The 21,349-nt window shown below is 44.9% G+C and overlaps 1 protein-coding gene across 1 annotated transcript in view; it reads right to left on the reverse strand.

Moving 5' to 3' along the window:
• Positions 1–4,682: 4,682 nt before the first annotated feature.
• fam222aa (family with sequence similarity 222 member Aa) overlaps positions 4,683–21,349 on the reverse strand; it is a gene marked incomplete at both ends in the record, with an annotated part of 43,833 nt that continues 27,166 nt past the window's right edge. Inside the window, 1 exon segment of the mRNA XM_079222203.1 lies at positions 4,683–6,151. Coding sequence (XP_079078329.1) covers positions 4,683–6,151 — 1,469 coding nt within the window.

A 21,349-nucleotide genomic window follows, 5' to 3' on the forward strand; every position in this document is an offset into this window, starting at 1 on the left:
AGCTGTAAGCTCCTGGAATTACGACCTGCTGCATTGCCTTTTAGAAAAGGGCTCTGGGACTGTGCCTTGGGAAAAAGATCCTGATATATTTTGTGATCTGTGCTGATTTTTTAACCTTGGTTTGTATTTAATAAATGCTTAAAACAAAATTGAAATGTAATGGTCCCTCCAGTATTATTCAGTAGCACTATAGAGATGGCAATGTGCTGTGAGTCTGTAGCAAAACACAACAAATCTCTTAATGATATTGTGCAATACAGCTATAAGGCTGGTGGGATAACGATACAAGCCTCCTCAGGACCATCTGTATTATTGATTAAAGTATTTTTTTTGCTAGGTAGGAGCCAAATAGAGATGACTGGCCTCATGGCTATCTTTTGCAGACATTGAGGAGGGATGCTGGGAAGGACTCGGAGATGAGAGCCCCAGGGGCCCAAGGGCAGCCAGGGGACAGGACTAAAGTGGTGTGGAGGGGACGTCACCCCCTTACCCACTCCCCTCTGTCATCTGTAGGTTAGAGAAGCAGCGCCAAGACTCTACAGAGCGAGCAGCTGCCTTTATTTTCTCTATCCCTCCCGTCTCCTCTGTTTTGAGAGTGAAAGAACTGACCCTGCTTTGAACGGTCTGTCCGGGCTGCTTCCCTCTCAGCAGTATTTGAGGTGCATAATATGCAACCAGACCTTTGCACTGGGTAAAGGTCTTCATGGACTTATTGGGATTTACTAAGGGATTTTACAACCAGCAGACGTCAATTCCCATCCACTTTGCCCTCAGGCCATCCCCGAGAGCGTCTCATTGCCCTTGAAAACGTGCTAACAGTCGATAGTCTATACCCACAGAGATAAGTTATAGATCTGATGTCCTCGTTATATGGTGTTTGATTGGTGTTATCTATCCTTTCCTAGGAGAATATTTTTCCAAGCATAAAAGGTCTGGTGAGTCTAGATTTCCCTTCCAAGATTTTAGAGATTGAGGCACACTAAAAATCTTTCATTGAAGAATGTGATTTCCTCAGAGCTTGAATCTGAATATGAGGCCGCAGAGCCAAAGAGGGGAGGCTGAAACCAGCACCAGGAACATGGCAATTATCCTGATTACTGATGCTTCGAGGCTCCTCTGACCCCAAATCCCTCCCTGTATCTCTCTCCCTCTTTCTTTCTTTTGCTGAGATCTGTCACATTGCACAGGGCCCCTCAACCAGGCAGGGAGCAACCATGTATAATCCAACAGAAAACAAATCCCCTCGATCAAACACAGCCCAGCTTTTTAAAGCAGGCCTCTGAGCCAGGCGCCATGGTGCGGTGCTGAGGCCCTCTGTGGAGGCTGTGATTTAGCAAACCCCCCCGTTTTTTTTAAACCCCACTGTCCTCGCCTTCAACGCCAGCCAGCCAGTCCTAACCTTCAGTTTGTTTAAGCACTGCTGAACCCTGTTGGCCCTGGACTGGGGGAGGGTGGGCTTAGATAATGACATGCCATATGCCACTCTGCCTCTGCAGCTGAGTGAGCCGTGCATGGATCAGCTCAGGCACAAATCTGTTTGAAATTTAATTCTATTATCCTAACATGGGCTAAGCATCCATTGTCCAAATCAGGAATTGTGGAATGGACCAGTTTAAGGACTAAGATGCATCCCATCAATAGAAGCTCATTAATGTGTGTGAAGGACCAGGGAGACAGACAGTTTGGAGCCTGTATAGAAAATGAGTCAACAAAGCAAAGATGGTAAAGTATCTAAATACCACCTTATATCTTATAAAACATGTGAATATATAATAATAGCTTAAAAAAAGATTTATTTTGTGTCACTCTTTCTCTGTTTCATTCAGTTAAACCTGGCTCAAAAGGGACAGATTCCTCGCAGTATCAAATAGGAAACCCCTTGCTATTTAAAAAGGGTTTGATTTCAACCCTTTGAGTGAATGAATACTCTCTACTGGCAGTATCCAGCAGCCAGGCGTCACCCAATATTCCCATTAGCAGAGAGGCCTGGTGCCTCAGACCTGCACTGGTGGGAAAGGCCAGACACCAGAAACTCCACTGCCTCAAGTGTCTTTTCTTCACTTCAACATCATGTGACAGGGTTTAATGCTTGGATGCAGAAGCCAAACGGAGGGGATTTAGGGACGGGATGTATCTGTAAATCTGTCAAAATATTTCTACAAGACAGAAAATATGTTGGAATCACAGTGTGGCTGGGATATTAAGCTGTTGAAACAACATGAACATTTTTCACAGGAATGTTAAGGAGGCTTACTGTGCAAATTTAAGCCAAGGGGCTTGGTATTCTCTCCACTGAAATCTTTGTCAGCATTCAAAGACAGTAGCGTGTCTAAACACCATTAGCTGAAAATGTAAGGCTCATATTTAAGATTAAGCAAGGGTTATCTTCAGGGGAAAACAGGTGTGCAAATTATCAAAGAAACATACATTTCTGCTGTGTCTTCAATATCATTGTGTAAATCCTTTATTTTTACAACAATGCCGTCTGTCCTTTATCTTTGGGTGGCCAAAATATTATTTTCTCAATGGCAGTAGTTTATCGCTAGAGTACAGTAAAGGATCTACATCACACGTCACGCTCCGCTCTGGATTTCACAGAGCTGCTGCTGAAACAAGGGCCACATTTCCTTCTGACTTCTAGAGGACATACGTTAAAAAATAATGACAGACTTCAAAGCCAAGATGTGGCTTCTGAATATATTCTTAAAGAAATTTATTTTACACCTCAAAACAAAAAGGGATAGGGATTAGGGATGTGGTACATTGGGAATGTATTGACAACTGTAGTTTACATTTTTTTGGTGTAAGCTCAGAGAAAAATGTTAATACAGTCATAATAATTGCACTTTATAAATCTAGACTGATGCCAGTATTTCCCCATAACAAAGCTCCGACTCCCTCTCTCCAGTTACTAAATTCAATTTACCATTGAAATTTGACGGACAAAAGAAATGCTAATTTAAGACCAGAGGACTGCTGCACTGATCCAATTTTTCTCTTTCACTCGAGTCTCACAAGGCAATAAAACATTGCAGTAATTTAAGTGCAGTACATTCAAGGGAATCTCACAGTCATAATAAATATTTCACTGCTCTGAATCATCAAGTTAAGACTGGCCCGAGCTAAATGTATCCCAACCAGGGGCTGAAACGGACAAGGGAAAGCAGTGAGCCTTGTCTCCTTTCATCTGATGCCAGAGGACAGGGCATGATTGTTCCCATATTGTATCTTTTTCCAGGATCAGAGGTTACTAGTACCCCCAAACAGAACTTGTATTTGTTCCCACATCTTTCTGTCATCATGATAAACATATGACAGCAGGAGGGGATGTAGCACTGTAACTACAGCAAGAAAGGAGTCATGTGGGATCTTGAGCTCTACTCCAGAGATATAATATCTAAAGCCTCTGATAAAAGGGAGCGAGATTTGCAAAATATCTCCTGTACATTACTAGAGATAGTAGATATGGTTTATGGGACTGGGGAATCAGTTTTTCAGTCTTGGTGGTTGAAATCTTATAGTGACACAGTTGAAAAAAAGTCTGAGGATTTTGAGAAACACAAACTAAAATGCACACACGCGCATGCACTCAGCCACATACGCGCATAAACATACACGCATAAACATACATGTAAGGTTATGTAAATAACCTCCCAATCACATTCTTCATTGTAACATTTCTTTATCATGTTTTTTTGCGACATTTTCTTTTTTAAATAAGTATTTCAAGATTTATTGTAGATTCCAGTGTTGGTTAGGAAAAAGAGCTCTCTGACCAGGTTCTTACAGAACCAAAGCAGCGACTATGCCTCACATCAGGACATAAACTGCACATTAGCTTGAGGAGGAATTATCAAATCAAAAAAAGAAAAACATTTAAATAAAAAACTCAAATCGAGACACTTTCCCCCATAGCAGCCAATGCATAAAATATACCTACAAATATATAAAACAAAAAAATAGGTTCAAGTTTTTCAAGTTTCTTAAATATATCATATCCAAACTACCCAATTCCAAACTTCAAAGTTAACAAGATTCAAGCAGTGCAATTTATGTATCAATTATAACAGCAATAACTAATATTGTACTATTCTTTTAATTCAACCCTATGATCCTTGTACATACACACCCGAGTATAATTTAAGTCTCCTCACATATCAGTACATTGTGTCTCTGTATGCGTTTGTCTATGTGTGTGTTTATGTGTGTATTGTTACAGAGTTTTGGATTTTGAAAGCAGCCCTAAGCTTTGGCCCTTTAAGACCCTGTCAGTGACAACCTACACAGTAGCTTCAGCCTTAGTATTTGGAAGGGAGATACAAGTGCCATACGCACTTCATGTCAAGCTATGATTCTAATCAAAAAGTTCAGGCGAGTAGAGTAAAACAACAACAAAAAAACTGAAGAAAAAATGAATCAATCCAAAATTCCTATTGGCAAACCACACAATGGAACATCTGGAGAATCTTGAAATCCCTTTTTCTTTCCCGTTGGCAATCACTACCACCTTTCATATTTGGGATTCCCACAGCCTGCCTTGAAACCACCAAACCAAGGGTCACACAGCACAACAACTGCTCTTCTCTAAGCTCCCACACTAGTTAAAGCAGTGCCACTTTGCAACTTTGATTTTTTTTCACAAATTCCCAACTCTTGATTCTCTTCCTCCTCTTCTTCCCACTCTATCTGTAAACAGGGAGGCGGATGTGTGCATGCTGGTGGTCTAACAGACGTGGCACAGACACAGTCTCGTAGCCTTTGCCAAGCATCTGCTCCTTGATGCAGGGTGGGTGGATGTCGTTGATCAGGTACTCCAGAGACTGCAAGCTGCTGCTCAGCACTGATGTGTTGCACAAGCTCTTGCCGGGCAGGCTGCAGCACAAACCTCCCCCGCTGTCTACAGCAGGGTGATGAGGATGGTGGTAGTGGTGATGGTGGTGGGGGTAGCCCATCTCTCTGTGCCCCGTGACCGGTCCTCCTGTGGAGGGGGCCAAAAGCTCTTGGGGGTTGTAGCAGTCACTGTCAGGTGTCACCAGCACACTGTTCCATGGCGGGGCAAAATATTGACCCACTGAGAAATTTCCATGCATACCCACACAGTTCAAAGGGGAGGAGCTGACTTTGTCCATCCCGCCTCCTCCGCTGGCACTCGCTGTCAGGTGGTAAGGTCTGGAGGAGGAGGAGGACAATTGTGCCGGCATAAGTCCCCCTGGAACACAAGTTTCTGGGGACTTGCTGATGGCGCCCCCTCCTCCACTGCCTCCGCTGTACATGCGGAGCACAGCCTGTTGATGCTGCTGCTGCTGCTGCTGCTGCTGCTGCTGTTGTTGCTGCTGCTTCTGCCAAATGATGTAGTCCATACCATCTGCGTAAACTCCAGTCTTCATAGCCTCTGCATTTTGAGCCGGCAGCCCGGGCCCCGTGTACAACATATTAGCCTGGGGACCCATTCCTACCACGTATCCACCCGAGGAGCTAGAAGAGAGCCCCATGACAGTTGTGCCCTGCTTGGATGGGCTGGAATTTGATGTTGCAGTTGAAGCCCCTTGGCACACCTGCTGCAGAGCCTGGGCCTGGCAATGCTGGTTGATCTGGTAGATGATGCTCTGGATGGAGGGGAGGTTGGACTGTGCAGGCAGGGCCAGGCCTCGCCCCCCTTTTACAGGAATCACTGAGCCAGCTACAGTGACATTTGGGGGAACCGATAGTACGGGACCTTCTGGGGGCTTTGAGGGCCCAGTGTGGTATACCATTTGGCCGTGGCCACTGGCTAAAGTGCTACTACTAGGTGGTGGGTATGGGGCAACAGCTATGTGGGCAGGAGAGAGCTTAGTCCGCCTGCCTTCAGAGTTCTTGAGTACACCTTTTGAAGGGACAAAGGTGGCTGTTGATAGGGATGACGAAGAAGAGGCCATGACGATGGCCAGCAGGCCATTGTGGCCCCCTGTGTGGATATGTGGATAGGAACTAATGCGTTGCCCTGTGGTGTCAAATCCATTCACAGTCCGATTAAGGTGCTTGTGCTGGGGAACCCTGATGTTGGTGGGGAAGATCTTGATGGAAAGAGGGCTGTTGGCCGTCTTCTGAGCAAAGGCATCAAGGTCTGCCGCAGTGGGATAGCGTGGGGAATGTGTGGGAACCACAAGCTCACCTGCAAGACACACAGAGAAAAGAAGTATCAGTGAAATGAATGATCATGATAAAACAAAAACTAGATGGATGCATGTGTTGCAGAACAGAAAATCCGACCAGGAGTTTCATTCCCAGAAATATCAAAAGGAGCAATACAGCAAAGGCAGCCACAAAGTCAGATCGATCAATCAATTGCAATAACCACTACTCTGCTGCAACAATAAAACCTGGCAGCATTACTGTGACTACATCTAAAGCACACTGAAAATTGGTAGTGTTCAACAAAAGCAGGTGAATAAAACCAGATGCAAACAGCGAGCACACTGCAGAACAACCCAAACAGAGTTTGCAAATAGTAAATCAGGGCTGACACTCATTTATGTTCCATCCCTCCTCCATTTGAGCTTTCTTTCCATCTAATTTTCACACCCTCCTGTGGAAGTTCTTCCCTAGGCAAATGGATCTTTTTTAAAACTCATTCTGTCAAAGTCTGGTACCTTAGGCGCTGTTAAATCAGTGCGTTGTGAAATTAATTCAGACTCTCTTTAGCATTGAATTGGGTTAGCCTTGGATACCAGGCAAGCAGGGACGAAGGGGAGGGGATAAAAGCTTGTTTAATTGCAGTGGCACATTTGAGATTTATAAGTGGTATCACTTACTGGGTCTTACCCTTGGCCACAGCATTTTCACATTTATTCAATCCAGGAGTATGTGGAGAGGCCCTCACAAAAAAAACAATTAGACATCCACAGGGAATTAGTAGCCTGGTTAAGGTGAACTACATCAGACTGGAACCAAGGCAAGCATTATACAGTGCTGCTTTTTGTAAACTTGGTCAAGGATAAAACTGAAAATTGGTTCGAAGATGAGCACAAAAAAAAAGACAGAAACACATAATTGTGATTGAATGAATCAATATATAAGACATGCCAATGGTTTTGACTGGTTTGAATGGTTATATCTATATCTTATTGAAGAGAACCAGTCGCAAATTATAGGCTTTTCTGTTCATGATTATGTTTACATGCATTTATTTTACATACAAAATATGACATGACAGAAAAGACAAAAGGCAGGTGCAGAGACGTTGCCATGAATGCACATGTAAATGTTGTGTACTATTTGCCATATGAAACCAATCCAAACCCAAAATTAAATTCAGCAGTAAACACAGCAAGTGTGACTAGCAATGCCCCTCGTTCAATGAGCCAAGGCTTGGCCATTGTGAACTGAGGTGACAAACAGGAAAATGGCAATTTAAAAAAACCCCACCATATATCATTGTTTGGGGGCTGGGCATGGAGGTGAGAGGCCGCAGTGAGATTGGATTTAAACGACATTATTCAGGCAATTTCATGGCTACTTAGCTCAGTGTAACAAAAAGGGTGGGGTAAGGGGAAAATAACTCAATTTACAAGCAATATATCAGCAGTTGTATGATTGCAACACCTTCAAAAATGACATTTTTATGCAAAAGCTAACAAAACGCACAAAAATTAACTGCCATAACTGTGCCGTCAGCAAATGTCCTGGCGATCTAAGGAGTGTGCGGGTGCAGGCTGTGACTAGGACTCACTCCATTTCCTTTCTGATTGCAAAATCATTTTGAAGAGACTCCACAGCCAAGTAGTCACAATTCTCAATTCTTTGCTCACATTACAGATAGCATGGGGAGTTCATTTCAACAACCCTATGGGCCTCCAACTGTGAAAATGATTAAATCTACAAGATCCATATCATAAAAAAGAAATAAATTGGGAATTCAACAGCAGAGGGGGGGAGACAGTGAATTTCCCGAGCCAAATTAAGTGCAAGACCAGTCAGTTTGGTTCATCCTGCAAACAGCATCCTCTAAATCAGAAACACTCAACTTCAAATTAGAAATGACCTTTGTAAATATTTCATTTTGATAATCATTTAATAAAATAAATAAAACAAATGAAAATAGTTTGGATTTAATGACATTAATCAGAGTGAGGGAACCTGGTGCCATTCTAATGGGCAAAGCTGAGTGTGCCAGTCCAGCCTATCAAACATCTAACCAACCTTACTGTGGGAAAGCTCTGCTTCCCTGGTGACGGCAGTGCCATTTGCTTTGATGTTCTGACTTGCAGTGGAAAACTGACAGAAGACTTATTTAATTTGCTCAGAAGATAAAAACATGCTCATTTCAAAGCACATTGCTGGTCCACATGCAAATGGGATGGCAGCATTTTTTCTGATCTTCTTTACATGAGAGCAAAAAAAAAACAACATCTTTGATCATCACATGGTCTAAATGAGGAAAGATACTTGGCTTTCAGGCATATCAAGGGCCTGTGCCCTGCCGTCCCTGCAAGCCCCCAGCTGCAATATGCCCATCATTCCACCTAATTACTGCCACATGAGGAAAAAAAAACTATAAAAACAGCCAGGAAATTCATTAAAGGGTGGCTAATTCTATTCCTTCTCACTGACTGGGTCCATATTTTCCATGCCCGAGCCTGCAGTTCTTCTTAGAGAGATGAGAAAGCTCTCTCCCTCCGTCTTTTCCCAGCTTGGCCCTTGTTTGTCAATAGGCAGAGCCTTTGGCACACCAACCTGGCATCAAAGGGTTTCACACTTCACAGGCCACAGGGATTAGAGGCCTTTCAGGCCTACAAAACCCATCTCAGCTCCACAAAGGCTTCCGGTTATTAGAACCCACAGGCATAAAGAAAGAAGAGGAGGAGGAGGCAAATGAGCATCTGGATGCTTCTGATTCCAGCTTCCTCAATGAAAAGTTCCATGGTATACATTTTAAAGGAAAGTTGATTCCAGTAAGTATGGCCAGAAACTGGGGTGTAATTTCCCTCGCATACATACACTGTTATACACTCTGTGTGATTGATGTGCAGGGCCTCCACATCTCTCTCCTCCAGAGCAGAATGTCTATAAGTGAGGACATGGAGGTTAAAGGAGAGAGTCTCTTTTTAGGTTGGCACTTTGTGACTTATTGGATAAGGCTGCAGTAGATCATAGCTATGAGCAGCAGCATACAGATGGTGCTGGCTGATTAACACCCTCTGAGGCAGCCAGCACTGCCTCCTTTGTGTGAGCCCTCAACCCCTCATAAGGTAGGGGGTTTCCTGCACCTGTGCACATTCTCCAGCATGGCTGTGCATTGAAACACTATGCATGAAAAGTAAAGGCAAAAACACACACACACAAACCTGCATCTGCAGTTGTGCGTCTCATTTGCCATCAGTGGAGCATGTTGTTATCCTCTGCTCAGCTCTCACTCATGAAATGTAGGGCAGGGACAACAACAGGTGCCTGTGCGGGCGACAGTCTGCAATGCCTCCTGGGCTAAATGCTTCACACTCGCTTCATTTCGACATGCGACAGCCTTGTAAGGATTAATTATTTCCCTGGGGATAGAAGAATATGGTTTTTCCCTTCCTGTGAGCAGGAGTCTGTGCACTCACAAGCACATGAAACAGCTTATAGTAAAGGAACGGGGAAACCTGGGCTAGCACTGCTTTAACAATAAGCAAGGGAAAAAGTTTCACATGAAAGGAATATAAGCAAACCACGCATATGATTGAACTGCATAGGAGATGAGATAAAAGCTCAGGCAAACACATGCATTAGTTCTGAGAGATCACGCGCCAGGGAGCAGAGATGGCAGGGAGGCAATTAATGGGCTGACCTTCGTCCTTAATCACCCAGTGCCTGGTACACAATGCCCATGTGTCAGAGCAGCACATCTCTAAATGCCACCCCTCATTAGCACGATGCACATAGTGAGAGAGGCTATCTGCGCAGTGTTACACTCCAGCGGTGAGACAGAGATAGCAAGGCTGGGCTAGGACAACCTGGCAGCAAAGAGCCGGACTGAGCTGCAGTAGGCCATGATATGATCTAGAAATCCCATTTCACTTGGAGGATGGGCACTCTCCTTTCTCTCCATTTTTGATTGGCATGAAACTCCCCAAGCGCAACGTCCTTGGTGTACCCAGTGCTGTTACTGTGATTGCATGTGTGCTTGTGTGTATGCGCACGCGTGTGTGCGTGTGTGTGTGTGTCTGTGCGTTTGTTGAAAGGGGTACCCAATTCTGAACACTCAATTAACACTCCTTTAATTAGCCAGCAGTACATTTTGAATTCTGATGAACTAATTTTCTTGGGTGTGAGGGTGGAGGGCTGGTAAAGATGAGGTCCACTGGGTACAAAACAGCAATAAAGAGGGAACTGGTTAGATTAGACTGTAAAAAATCCATTAAATTCTGTGCACTTCTTCCAAGTGAGAGGTCAAATTGTGTTGATCACAAGAAGCAAAGGGAGACAGAGAGAATATGAGAGCAGGGAGTTAGGTGAGGTGGAAAGAGGAGGGTGGGTGGGGGGGTGGAGGGGAGATAGGGAGTCAGAGGCTGTGCGAGAGTGCAGCACCAAATCCAGAGGACCATGAGAATGCTTTGCATTTTAATTAGAGGTTTAAATGAATAAGCAGAGGGAAAAGTCTGAGAGAAGTGCCTGAAATGCCCTTGCTCCCATTTATTAGTGTTCCAAGTGTTCTAAGATTAGGAGCAGGTTGGAGAAGTTTCTTCTTATTAGTGGAGGAAACACTCTAACACATCAAAAAGCCTGCGGTATTTCCTCACTCACTCCTGTAAGCCTGTATCCCTACTTACCGCATGTTTTGTTCCCCTCTGACCATGTACTTTGCTGAGCGGCGGCGGAAAAAAGTGCTTGTGGAGGGAGAGGAGTATTTGGTTGAAATGCAATTAAGTTTTCACAGAAGAACGAGTGCATAGTACACATTAACTTTGGTCAATCAAACAGAGCTGCCTGTGAGGAGGTTAGGGCAAACAACAGGAGCAGAGATGAAAGGTAATATAGGGTCGGCTTCAGTCCAACATCAACCATGTTCACTTGGAGCCATTTCCCCTAGAGAAGGACCACTCCTGTTGAATGTGTGTGAGTCAAGAGGGGACATTAGCTGTTGTATTGATCACGTGTCTATTCAGCCTGCATGCAGAGCTATGTAGGATGGGTCTCTTTAGTAAGGGAGGGATTGCTTGCTACCAAGGATCTTCACAGGATTCAATTTCAGGATTCTTTAAATATGTGGTCTGCATTTTAGACCACTGGGCCAGCAGGTTGTCCCTTTTACCCACAAGTCTTGTAACACACTCCACCACTAATGGCCACTTTGCCCTTAACCTCATTGTAATGAAGTTATTCAAATTAATAATTCATGGCTAAAACAATCTTCAATCCCTCAGCATGGAAAATTGACCTGCATTGAAGTTTGACCTGCCAAATGTGTTGTAGTAGATAAAGCAGGGTCAACAGCATTGCTCCATGGAGGAACCTTTGACCTGTGGCTATTGTTGAGCTCTTAGCAGATAGGATCAGGGTCTTCTCCCCACCTCCGTTAGCCTGCTGTAAAAGGACGGGTATGGCGAGGGGAAGCCAGAGGCAGCTTCGCATTCTGAACAATACCTGCATTGTGCTAATGGAGGTGTCATCTGGCACAGGGCTGATTAGTCAGCGATTACAGCCAGGCCTCAATTGCCGTGACAACTGCTGCAAACACAATAGGCCCTGATAGAGCCAGCTGTTTGGTCCTCTGCAATTAACCCTGCATCCCACTCGTCTCCGGCAGTGCGCTGCCTCTAATTGACTATCGGGCACACAAAGCAGGGGTTGTCGGCCAGACCCCCTGGACATAGCCCCCCACTCCTCTGCCGAGGTAGAGATGATAATAATAGAGGCGTCCTGTGGACTCGGCCGCCAGTCAATCAAAGCCTGAGTGCCCCACAGGAGCTTCCTGAGGAGAGAGGGTGCAGAGGAAGCACATGTATGAGCCAGTGATCAACAGGGTACTGCAGCCTTGCAGGGGGCAGACATGTTGAATATGCCCTCAGCTGGAGTACTAATCAATTCAAGTGCACGTGAGGGGAAAGGGAACCCTGCTGCTTGCTAGATATCCAGAAAAGCCATTTTTAGGAACACTCATCTCCCTCTGTTCATCTCAAGGTTGATTTTCTGTGCAACAACACAGCGAGGAGAAAATCAAGGCAATTATTTGTCAGGCCTTTGCTATCTATAATTGCGAAGATAAAAATCAAACTGCAATGATTTCTCAGAGGATAAAGCAGTCTGAATTCATGGCTGCTTGTGTCATCATAATCATCAAACAGATGCACATTGTAAGACAGTGGAACCGAAAATGCTTTCTTCACCAAACTCCTCTATGTCTTCTCTAAATTCTTCACATTTATTTTTTAAAGGAGATTCACTTAAAGATTGTAATGTTGCATTCCATTTGAACTGGGTCGCAATTTCCGAGTTCCCAGTAGGAAATTTAAATTGTCATGCCGCCTCGAGACGCATTTCCGAGTCAGTGCAGACGATCCCCACCAACCCCGACCACAAAATCGAAGACGGCTGCTCCAAGAATCAACAGTAAAAGCTCTGTGGTAGTATTCTCTTCATTAGCACTTCTGTCTTACTCAGTCATACATACAGTAGTGTACTACTGTGTTTGTATGTGGAAAATACTGCCATAAAATGCTGTTATCAACTGGTATTGCTAACAATGTCTGACCTGACTAGAGCAAACCCCCTTAGGTTTTCTGACTTTTCTGATTTCTGAGGTAAATATGGAATGCAGCATCATTTTTAACATCACTTATTACATAGGAAATCAGACAATAAGCAAACCATATGTTTCACAGTTACACAGTGTTACGTTTGAATCAAATGTCAGACACTAAATAAAAGGCAAATACTTCAATCCATTGAATCCCTATGTAAATAGAATGCAGCAATACGCAATCACATGTTGGGCTTTTAACCTGCCAACATGTTTCACAAATAGCAAAGAGGATAATGACAATGTTAAAGCAATCTGCACACTGATCCTTCACAGGCACGCAGACGTGGCAAAATGTCAAACATGATTTAATCATTAAGAGAGATTTAAAAAAAACTTGGACAAAACTCCCAAATCTAATCTTTCAATTCATTAAAACCAATCTAAACTCAGATTTAATGTATCTATTTCCTGCATAAACAGATGGAAGAAATACCCAATTGAGAGCCTAATTTGGGCTTCCTCTTCGCACAGACTGCAGCATGAGGTCATTTAGTTAGCCAGCAGTGAGGCGGTCCACGTGTGTGGTTAACACAGTACACAGAGTCAGAGATATGGTACAGAAAACACGAGCAGGGAGCAGAGGAAAAACATGATCCGTTTTCTTTTCTTTCTGTACGATGGGTTTGTCCATCAATATTATAAGTCTTTTTCATTTTCTCATATATGTAATATGTGATGGTAAACAATGGGTCCGATCAAAACAGCTAATTAGGTTTCTATTATAAAGGTTTTCTCCCAAAAAAACGGGAAATATTATACAACCAAGACACTGCCATGTTTACATTTTCTCGTTAGAATTTATCTCTAAGGCCAGATGTTTCTGAATCAGCCATGAAAATTAATTAGCTGGTTTGATGTGGCAACCTCATGCTCCTTCCAGACAGACCTGGCTTTTATGAGCTGTAGGGGAAATTACGGAGAATTGATTGATCCTGAAGGACTCTTCTGTACACATGGACTGGCTACACACACAAACACGCACACGCACACACACACCCACACACACACACACACACACACACACACACACACACACACACACCCCTAACAACAGCTGATCCAAACATTTTAGCCTCCAGTTGAACAGACTGTCTCTTTAAAATCCACAAATCTATAGAAGCTCCATACATTATTTTTAGTTTAAAAAAGCAGGAGAATAAATGTATTAAACAAATACCCTGTCTCCCTCTCTTAAGTGTCCCTCTTCCGTCTCCTTGTCCGTCTCTTCAGTCTCCCTGTCTGTCTCTTCAGTCTCCCTGTCTGTCTCTTCAGTCTCCCTCTCTGTCTCTTCAGTCTCCCTCTCTGTCTCTTCAGTCTCCCTCTCTGTCTCTTCAGTCTCCCTCTCTGTCTCTTCAGTCTTTTCAGTCTTCCTCTCCGTCTCTTCAGTGTCCTTCTCTGTCTTTTAAATCTCCCTCTCCCTCTCTTAAGGCTCCCTCTCTGTCTCTTCAGTCTCCCTCTCTGAGTAAGTGAGTTTCATCTGGGGTGCTTGCCGGGCGAAATCACCTCAGGGCGAACACTTTATTATCTGTAGTCAAAGCGTCACCACAAATACCATTCTACACACACAAGTGTCACTTTCCATTTGTCTGCACTCTGGATGCATTAGCGGAGCCTAGCCGGCACAGAGCCTCGTCTCAAACGCGCACAGCAGAAGAAAACTAACAGCGTGGGAAAGCAATCGTCCTGCATTCCTGCCCCATTAACACCACTGGCATCACCAGAGGGGGCCTACTGCCGCTCTCTGGAAATAAACATTATCAGCTCTAACCTTTGTCAAGATAGCGTTTGAAAAAGACAAAATAAAAAAAAGGTTATGGCAAACATCTTACATTCTTGCCCTTTTATGTTATTTTTAAGAGAACTTAACACCCCCTTTTTAATTCAAAGCATATTACTGCACGTGTTAATTACTGATGATCTAGCCGACTGTTCAGCAAAAACAACACTTGGGTATAGTTCATGTCCTCTTTCAGCCACAAAGGAATGCCGGCCAGCAACTTGTTTTGTGGGACACCCGTGCACCAAACACACACAGAAACTGGGGAAACATGTTTAGCTCACACTACACTCCATAAACAAAACGGACAAACAAAAAGAAAGGACTCCATGTTTGTCCCCATGACAGTAAAATAAAAGAATAAAATATATTTAAATGGAAAGTATCAAGCTTGAATATTTCACGCTGTGAACAGAGCCCTTTACGAACTCAACCTCATTTCAGGCACAGGTTTCACCAGACTCTTTCCATTTGCAATAATGTATGGTCCTGGATAGGCAAATTTGCAGATTATAATGGGGAAAAAATATCTATATTCCTCACAAAACTGCTTTCTGTTTCATAATCAAGTCTGGCCAACGGGCTTAGTGGAGAGCATGGTTCTGTATAGATGGGGGGACCTAACCCTCAGTCTGTGGTCCGCCTGTGATGAGCTAGCCCTCAGGCCTGCCTGGGCCACCCTCATTGTGCATACAGCATGGTCTAGAAAGCAGGGCTTATCAGCAAATACCCCGAGTCAGCACAAGCAGCGGGGTGGTTATGCGTTGCGACTGGCACACCAGCCGATATTGTCATGTGCGATTAGGCCTGTGCTCATGGGCCTGTGAACTCATTCCTATGGCATCATAGTCAACCCCACCCCCTCCTCTCCTCCAGTTATATCCCTGCCTCTTTGCTGCCCTCTCCCCCTTCTGAGGTTTTTCCATTTTACACTCAGCCCTGCCACTTCACACTGTACCCTCACTGAACCTTGTGGAGAGCTGTGGTCCAGTGCAAACATATACAGAGTCAAAAAAGATTAACGGGTTCGACTGGTTTGATTTTTAAAACAAATCTCAGCTTAATCAACTCAGTCCACAAGGGTCATCCACAAGTTGGAGCTAGTAGCCAGAGCACCAAGAAGCAGCCGGTGCCAGTTGTTTTGTCTCGGTACACCTCTCCAGATGACAAGGCTGATAGAGAGGAACAAAGGACGGCTCACAGAAAAAAGAAAGACAAACTGCGAGGCCAGTATGGGGAACCATCAGAAAAAAGAGAGAGGAAAGAGATTAAAACATTCAGTGATGAACACACAGGCCGCACAGCCAAGACAGACATACAACAAGGAAAAATCCTGAACTGAAAGATTTATATTGAGCCCTCCCTGTCCTGTTTTTAAGAGAATATGCCACGCTGTGACACTATTTTCTCAAAAGGCTACATGTACAGCCAAGAGCGAGCAGCATAGTCATGCACAAACTCAAATGGACGCAGCAACAACACAAACACACACACAGGCTTGAAATACGAGACACCAGAGGTCGAGATTGTAAGCGCATACAGAGATAAGAAAAGAAACCAGTGCAGAGAGTAGAGAAGGAAGAAAAAAGGGAGAGAGTGGAGCGAGAGTGGAGCGAGAGTGGAGTGCTGAGGAGAGGCTGGAGGCGCCTGGGCAGGCCTGTCAGACTAGAGGAAGTGCTGGTGCACAGGCCTGCAGGTAAATGGAAGAAGAAAGGCGCCTGCAGGCTGCCTGAGGCAAGCCTGGGCCCTTCTGTTCTATCATTTAGGAGACAAGTCCTCCACTGATTCCCAATTAATATTTAACACTGCACAGACAACAAGGCACTCGGCTAGAGTACACATGCCAGCGAGAGGAGATGAGAGGAGAGGAGAGGAGAGGAGATACATAAATGGTGAGGTACATTTTCTGTAAGATTAATTTTCTTTTGAAAGATTTCATGTCAATGGATTTGTGAAAGCAGAGATTTAACAGAAGCAAAGTGGTTTATTTTAAGTATTGCTTAAAGCGAAACTCTGCAATGTTTCCTAATTAATACACTTAAGCAGACACATCTCTTCCATTACTTCAGTAAGTAATACATTTGCTTTCATGTTACCTGGTCGGTCGATAACATTTTCAGTGCCTCGCAACATCAGGAAGCTAAAACCAACTTTTCAAATTAGACAGTTGCTGCCCCATGATGAGCTGACAGATACAGGCCTGGGTTCCTCCAGGGTGAGGATTAGAGAAAAGTAGTTTTTTTTTCACTACCTCTGAACCTATAAACCAAGCAAATGTAAGTCAGTATTTCTGAAATTTAAAATGACGATGCAACCAATGCATGATAAGATGGCCGTCATGAGAAAGAGCCTGAGGAGCAAAGCCCAGAAACTCTAGTAAAATATCTCACAGGAGCGATGCAGGAGCGATGCTTTCAACTGTGGTCAGTTTACATTCCCACGCTTTCTTCACAAAACCCTCCTAAAATAACCACAGCCAGGGATGGGAATACAATTCGGTGCACGTTAATGAGTGTTTTGGACAAAAACACCAAACGGCAGTTCTGAACACTTCTTAATGGCACAAAAGACCCTTAGCAACAACATACTGACCAATATTCACCTTCTGTGAAGTTCAATCATGGTTTTGAGGTTAGAATCCGTGAGACAATTTATTGCATTACAAATACAGTATTTAGCTATGGTAGATTTATGTAATTTAATAAACTGTGAGTGAGGGTAAATGTTGCTAACTGTACTTTGTGTAAAAAACTATATTGTACTATATTTGTTTAGCAGGTAGATATAATAAAAAAATGAATGAATTATTTTAAATGCACCTTAATTTCTTCATGTTTTGGATGAAGCGACAGGACAAAAATGCAGTAAAGGTTGGACATCTAGTTAAAAGGCTAATGAAAGCTTTCTTTCTACTTAAACACTTTGTAAGTCTAAATGTTGGCCATGTTGTCATGAAGACACAACTCAAAAACACTAAGAGCGTGCCACTATCGTGCAACACCTCCTGATTGCCTCTCATGGTCAGTCTGTGGTGGGCTCAGCTCGGCGTTAAGATGGCACAGGCTGTGTGTCATTTCCTGTGGGACAGCAAGGGACTGCGGACACTGTCTGTACCCGCGCTCACATCCCCCAACCCATCCCCACGCTCTGGCAGGCGAAGACAGAGGGTGTCCATGCCTTGCACCTGGGACGCTCAAATGCCAGCTCGGAGGCTTTGGAACCAGGATCCTGTTTTTCATCCCAAGTCCCGCTGTGACCAAAACTAAAACAGAGCCCCTCTTCCTCAAGCTCACCTCCCAAGGCAATAAGATTGCTTCGCCCCCCGTGTTCACAGCAGAAGGCAGAGGGCAGAGGGAAGGCATGGCTCTGTGGGACGCCAGCAGCCGGAAATGATCTTCTGTGTGCCAGCGCTAAGGACGCCAACATGACAGAAGAGCCAGTAGTATGCACGAGCTAAGACTAGTACAGCCAATATCACAGGGCAGTCCCTATGAAATAAGTAAAACTCAATTAACAATCTGAATTCTGCAGTATAGCAATGTGATAGAGGTGTGAATTACATATTTCATGTGGCAATGCAAACGCAGTGATCCCCAAAATGAGATTGCATAAGTAGGCACCCAGGAGGATGCAGGCCATGGATAGCTGTCAATCAACTTTCACTATGAAAAATACCTCATGACCTCTGCTTCCCTGCTGCAGACTGTGGAATAATGGCAGTCTGTGTGGGCACTCTGTGGAATTCCGAATAGGAGTTAGGAACGAGGTAGTTCAATCAGTGGGAAAAGGTCAAGTGCATGCAGATTCTCTCTCCATTCCTTTTCCCCCAGTTCCACTTTATGCCCTCCACCTCCAGGGCACTGAGGCAATCAGGGGAAAGGTTGTTATTTCTGCTGCTGCTTGTGACCACATTTAAATATTCAACTGAAAATGCGTTGGTTTCTGGTTTTCTTCCCCACCTAACAACCGTTGGAAAATCATGCTGCAATTTGATATGGCCAGCTAATTCCCCTGTTATGTCTTGCTCCGCCTCAGACAACAGTGGGAGAGAGATGGCTGGAGGTCATTACCTGAGCATATTCCCTCTCACTGCAAGTGTAGCTTAGGAGGGGAAGCTGCTAAAAGAAAAGCAAACTAATGGCTCTCGCAGCTTTGACTGCAGAGGCACAGCGCTATTAGGAAAACTACAATCCCCAGGTGAACCCCCATATCATGTCCCGGGGCCGTGTGTGACACGGCCAGGTTGTCTCTGTCGATCAAGCGCAAAGAAACGCGGCCTGGCATCGCATGAACCTGGGATTTCAGGCCTTCTGGGAACTTCTCATCTACACCTGGCTGATTGACACCACAGGCCTCCTGGGTGGTGTCACGGTGGTTTACAGGTGTGCTTGTGTGTGTACATGTGTGTACGTCTCAAGGAGATACTTTCTGGACACCAGTTGATTTGAGACATAACTGGTTGTGTGCAATTTGATTTCACTGCTGTTGCATTAATCATGATGTGAAATAATTGTTGTCTCGAATTAGAGTTATATGAGTCATTGAATGCAACCCAAAAAATGGGAGGGGCAGTGCGCTGTGTGATTAACAAAGGCAGGACCCGCAGCGGGCCTGGATAAAGAGCACAGACAGGCACACCCTACAAGACAGTGGTACTCTCATAAAATGGCAGGCCTGGCTCTAATTCAGCCACCAAATATTGAATAAACAAATGAGAACCTACTGAAAACTGAAAATATATCATTTTGAAAAATAGCCAGACATAAATATCCCCACCGACCAGTCAATTGAGTGATTCTGGCCCTGTTATTCTTTAGCTGACATGTGGCAGAGTAATTGCTGTCTGGGCCAGGGATGAGGCATGGTAGTGGTGGGGGCAGCCGGGCCTCCTGTCCAGCCATCTCAATGTTACTCATCGCTGGACCGGTGCACCTCCCTCTACCCTCCTGGACCATGGCTGCTATGCTCACCCATGGACCTTCAGACCCACAGTGGAGGACGACAATCAAGGAGAGGGATGGGTAAGCGAGGATAGTCGCCGCTGGCCGAGGGTGGCCAGGGTCAGTGGCATCCATTCACCCCTCTCCCCTCGCAGGGCCTTTCTCTCTCATCTGTCTGGATGGGTGCCCTCTCTCTGGGGCACAACACGATGAGGCCCTGGCTCCCCTGACGTCTCTGCCTTTCATGTCTTCATCTAGGGCAGTGGTAGAGAGATGTGGAGGGGAGGACGGAGGAGGGGGCAAGCTGCAAATGTCACCCATAAGGGGGGATTTAATTAAAAATGACAGGGGCTGGCGCTGGAGAGTGCAGCCACATATGCATGGAATTTGGGCGCAGTGAAAGCAAGTGCCTATGATTTATAATTCAAGTAATGATCTGCACTCCTTTTAATTCTATGGCCAAAGAAAAAAATATCAAAAGGCCGCCTGTGTGAGGCTAATCCAATATGATATTTTTAAGGGCAGGCGGTCAATGGCTTTTTGAAAAGCCAGCTTCTCCGTCTCTCCTTCTCCTTCTCTCTCTCTCCCCCACTTGTCCGTCTTTCCCCATCTGCCTCTGCCACTCCCTCCTTTCTCTCCCCTTCCCTCCCGCTCTACAGTACCTCACCCCCCCCCGAGTCCAGACACAGAGCGGGCTGTGATAATGGAAACATCCCGCTCTCCGCCTCCCGTTTCTCCCGCTAAGCTCTGTGCGCTTGGGGGAAATTGATTGTCTGGCGAGCCGATCTGAACGCTTCCAGCTGATGGTAGAGCCAGTTAAGTCCTTTTTTATTGGGGGTATGAGGGATTTTTAATGGGAGTCGCATCAATGATCTGTGCAGCCACTCGGCATCTGCATGCGGGGGCTTTTGCTAAAACCCTCCTCGGCCTCTTATCCCAACTGCTCTGCAACCCCAGTCCTCACACCGTATGCACACACACGCAATACTGTTGTGTAAAGGAGAGCAGATGCAAATGACACAGCTCAACTCTCCCAGGTAATCCCCCTCCTGTGCTCTCACTCACTTTGTCTCTTTGAGGGGTATATTCTGGTATTCAGCCTCCTGTTGAGAACCCGGGTCACCTTACTCACAACCCCCATCCCACATTGGCACAAACTGGGCCACGAAGAATCAATCATGGGGACCTGCTCAGTATGGTGACCTGAGTGTGCCCACTTCTGCAGCCAGACCCAGTGTCTGCCTTCCTGCAGCCCTTCTGGGCCTGGATGAACAATTGCCTTATTGAGGCCAAGAACTGCACAGTGGTGGAAATTCAACACTTGCTCCCCTCTTTCCCCCTCAAAGGACAGAAAAGAGGCTATTATGTTCAAACATCCTCATTATGAACCTCAAGTCAGTCGCTGTGGTAGTCATTCAATCAAAGGGTTTAACAGGTGGAGTAAGGGAGAGAGAGTCAGACAGAGAGGGTCAGTAAGAGGGAGTACAACGGGAAGACTGGAGACTGTTCTTTTTCTCTATTGATTTGAGTCCAGACTCCCACTGGCTGCTCCTCAATAAAGGACCCTGAGAGGAAGTGGGCTAATCCTGCGAAATTGGAAGGAGGGAATCGATTAAGACGACTGTTGAGGACTCCCTTCCTTTCCCTCCCTTCCTCTCCTCATCTTTACCTTCTCTAATTCTATTTTGCGCAGTTTCTCTTTGTCCTCTCTTTCACTATACCTCTCAGAAACCTCATTAGTGAGGCCGGTTGAACCCCACTCAGCTGAAGAGCTGCCCCTTCCAAATGCACTTGGAGCTCTATTTGTGTCTCACGTTCCCTCTCTGTTTTACTAACATCCATAGCTCCATATGAGACATCCCTACAAACCAATAA

The sequence above is a fragment of the Taurulus bubalis genome (genome assembly GCF_910589615.1).
Source record: "Taurulus bubalis genome assembly, chromosome: 8".
Taxonomy (NCBI): domain Eukaryota; kingdom Metazoa; phylum Chordata; class Actinopteri; order Perciformes; family Cottidae; genus Taurulus; species Taurulus bubalis.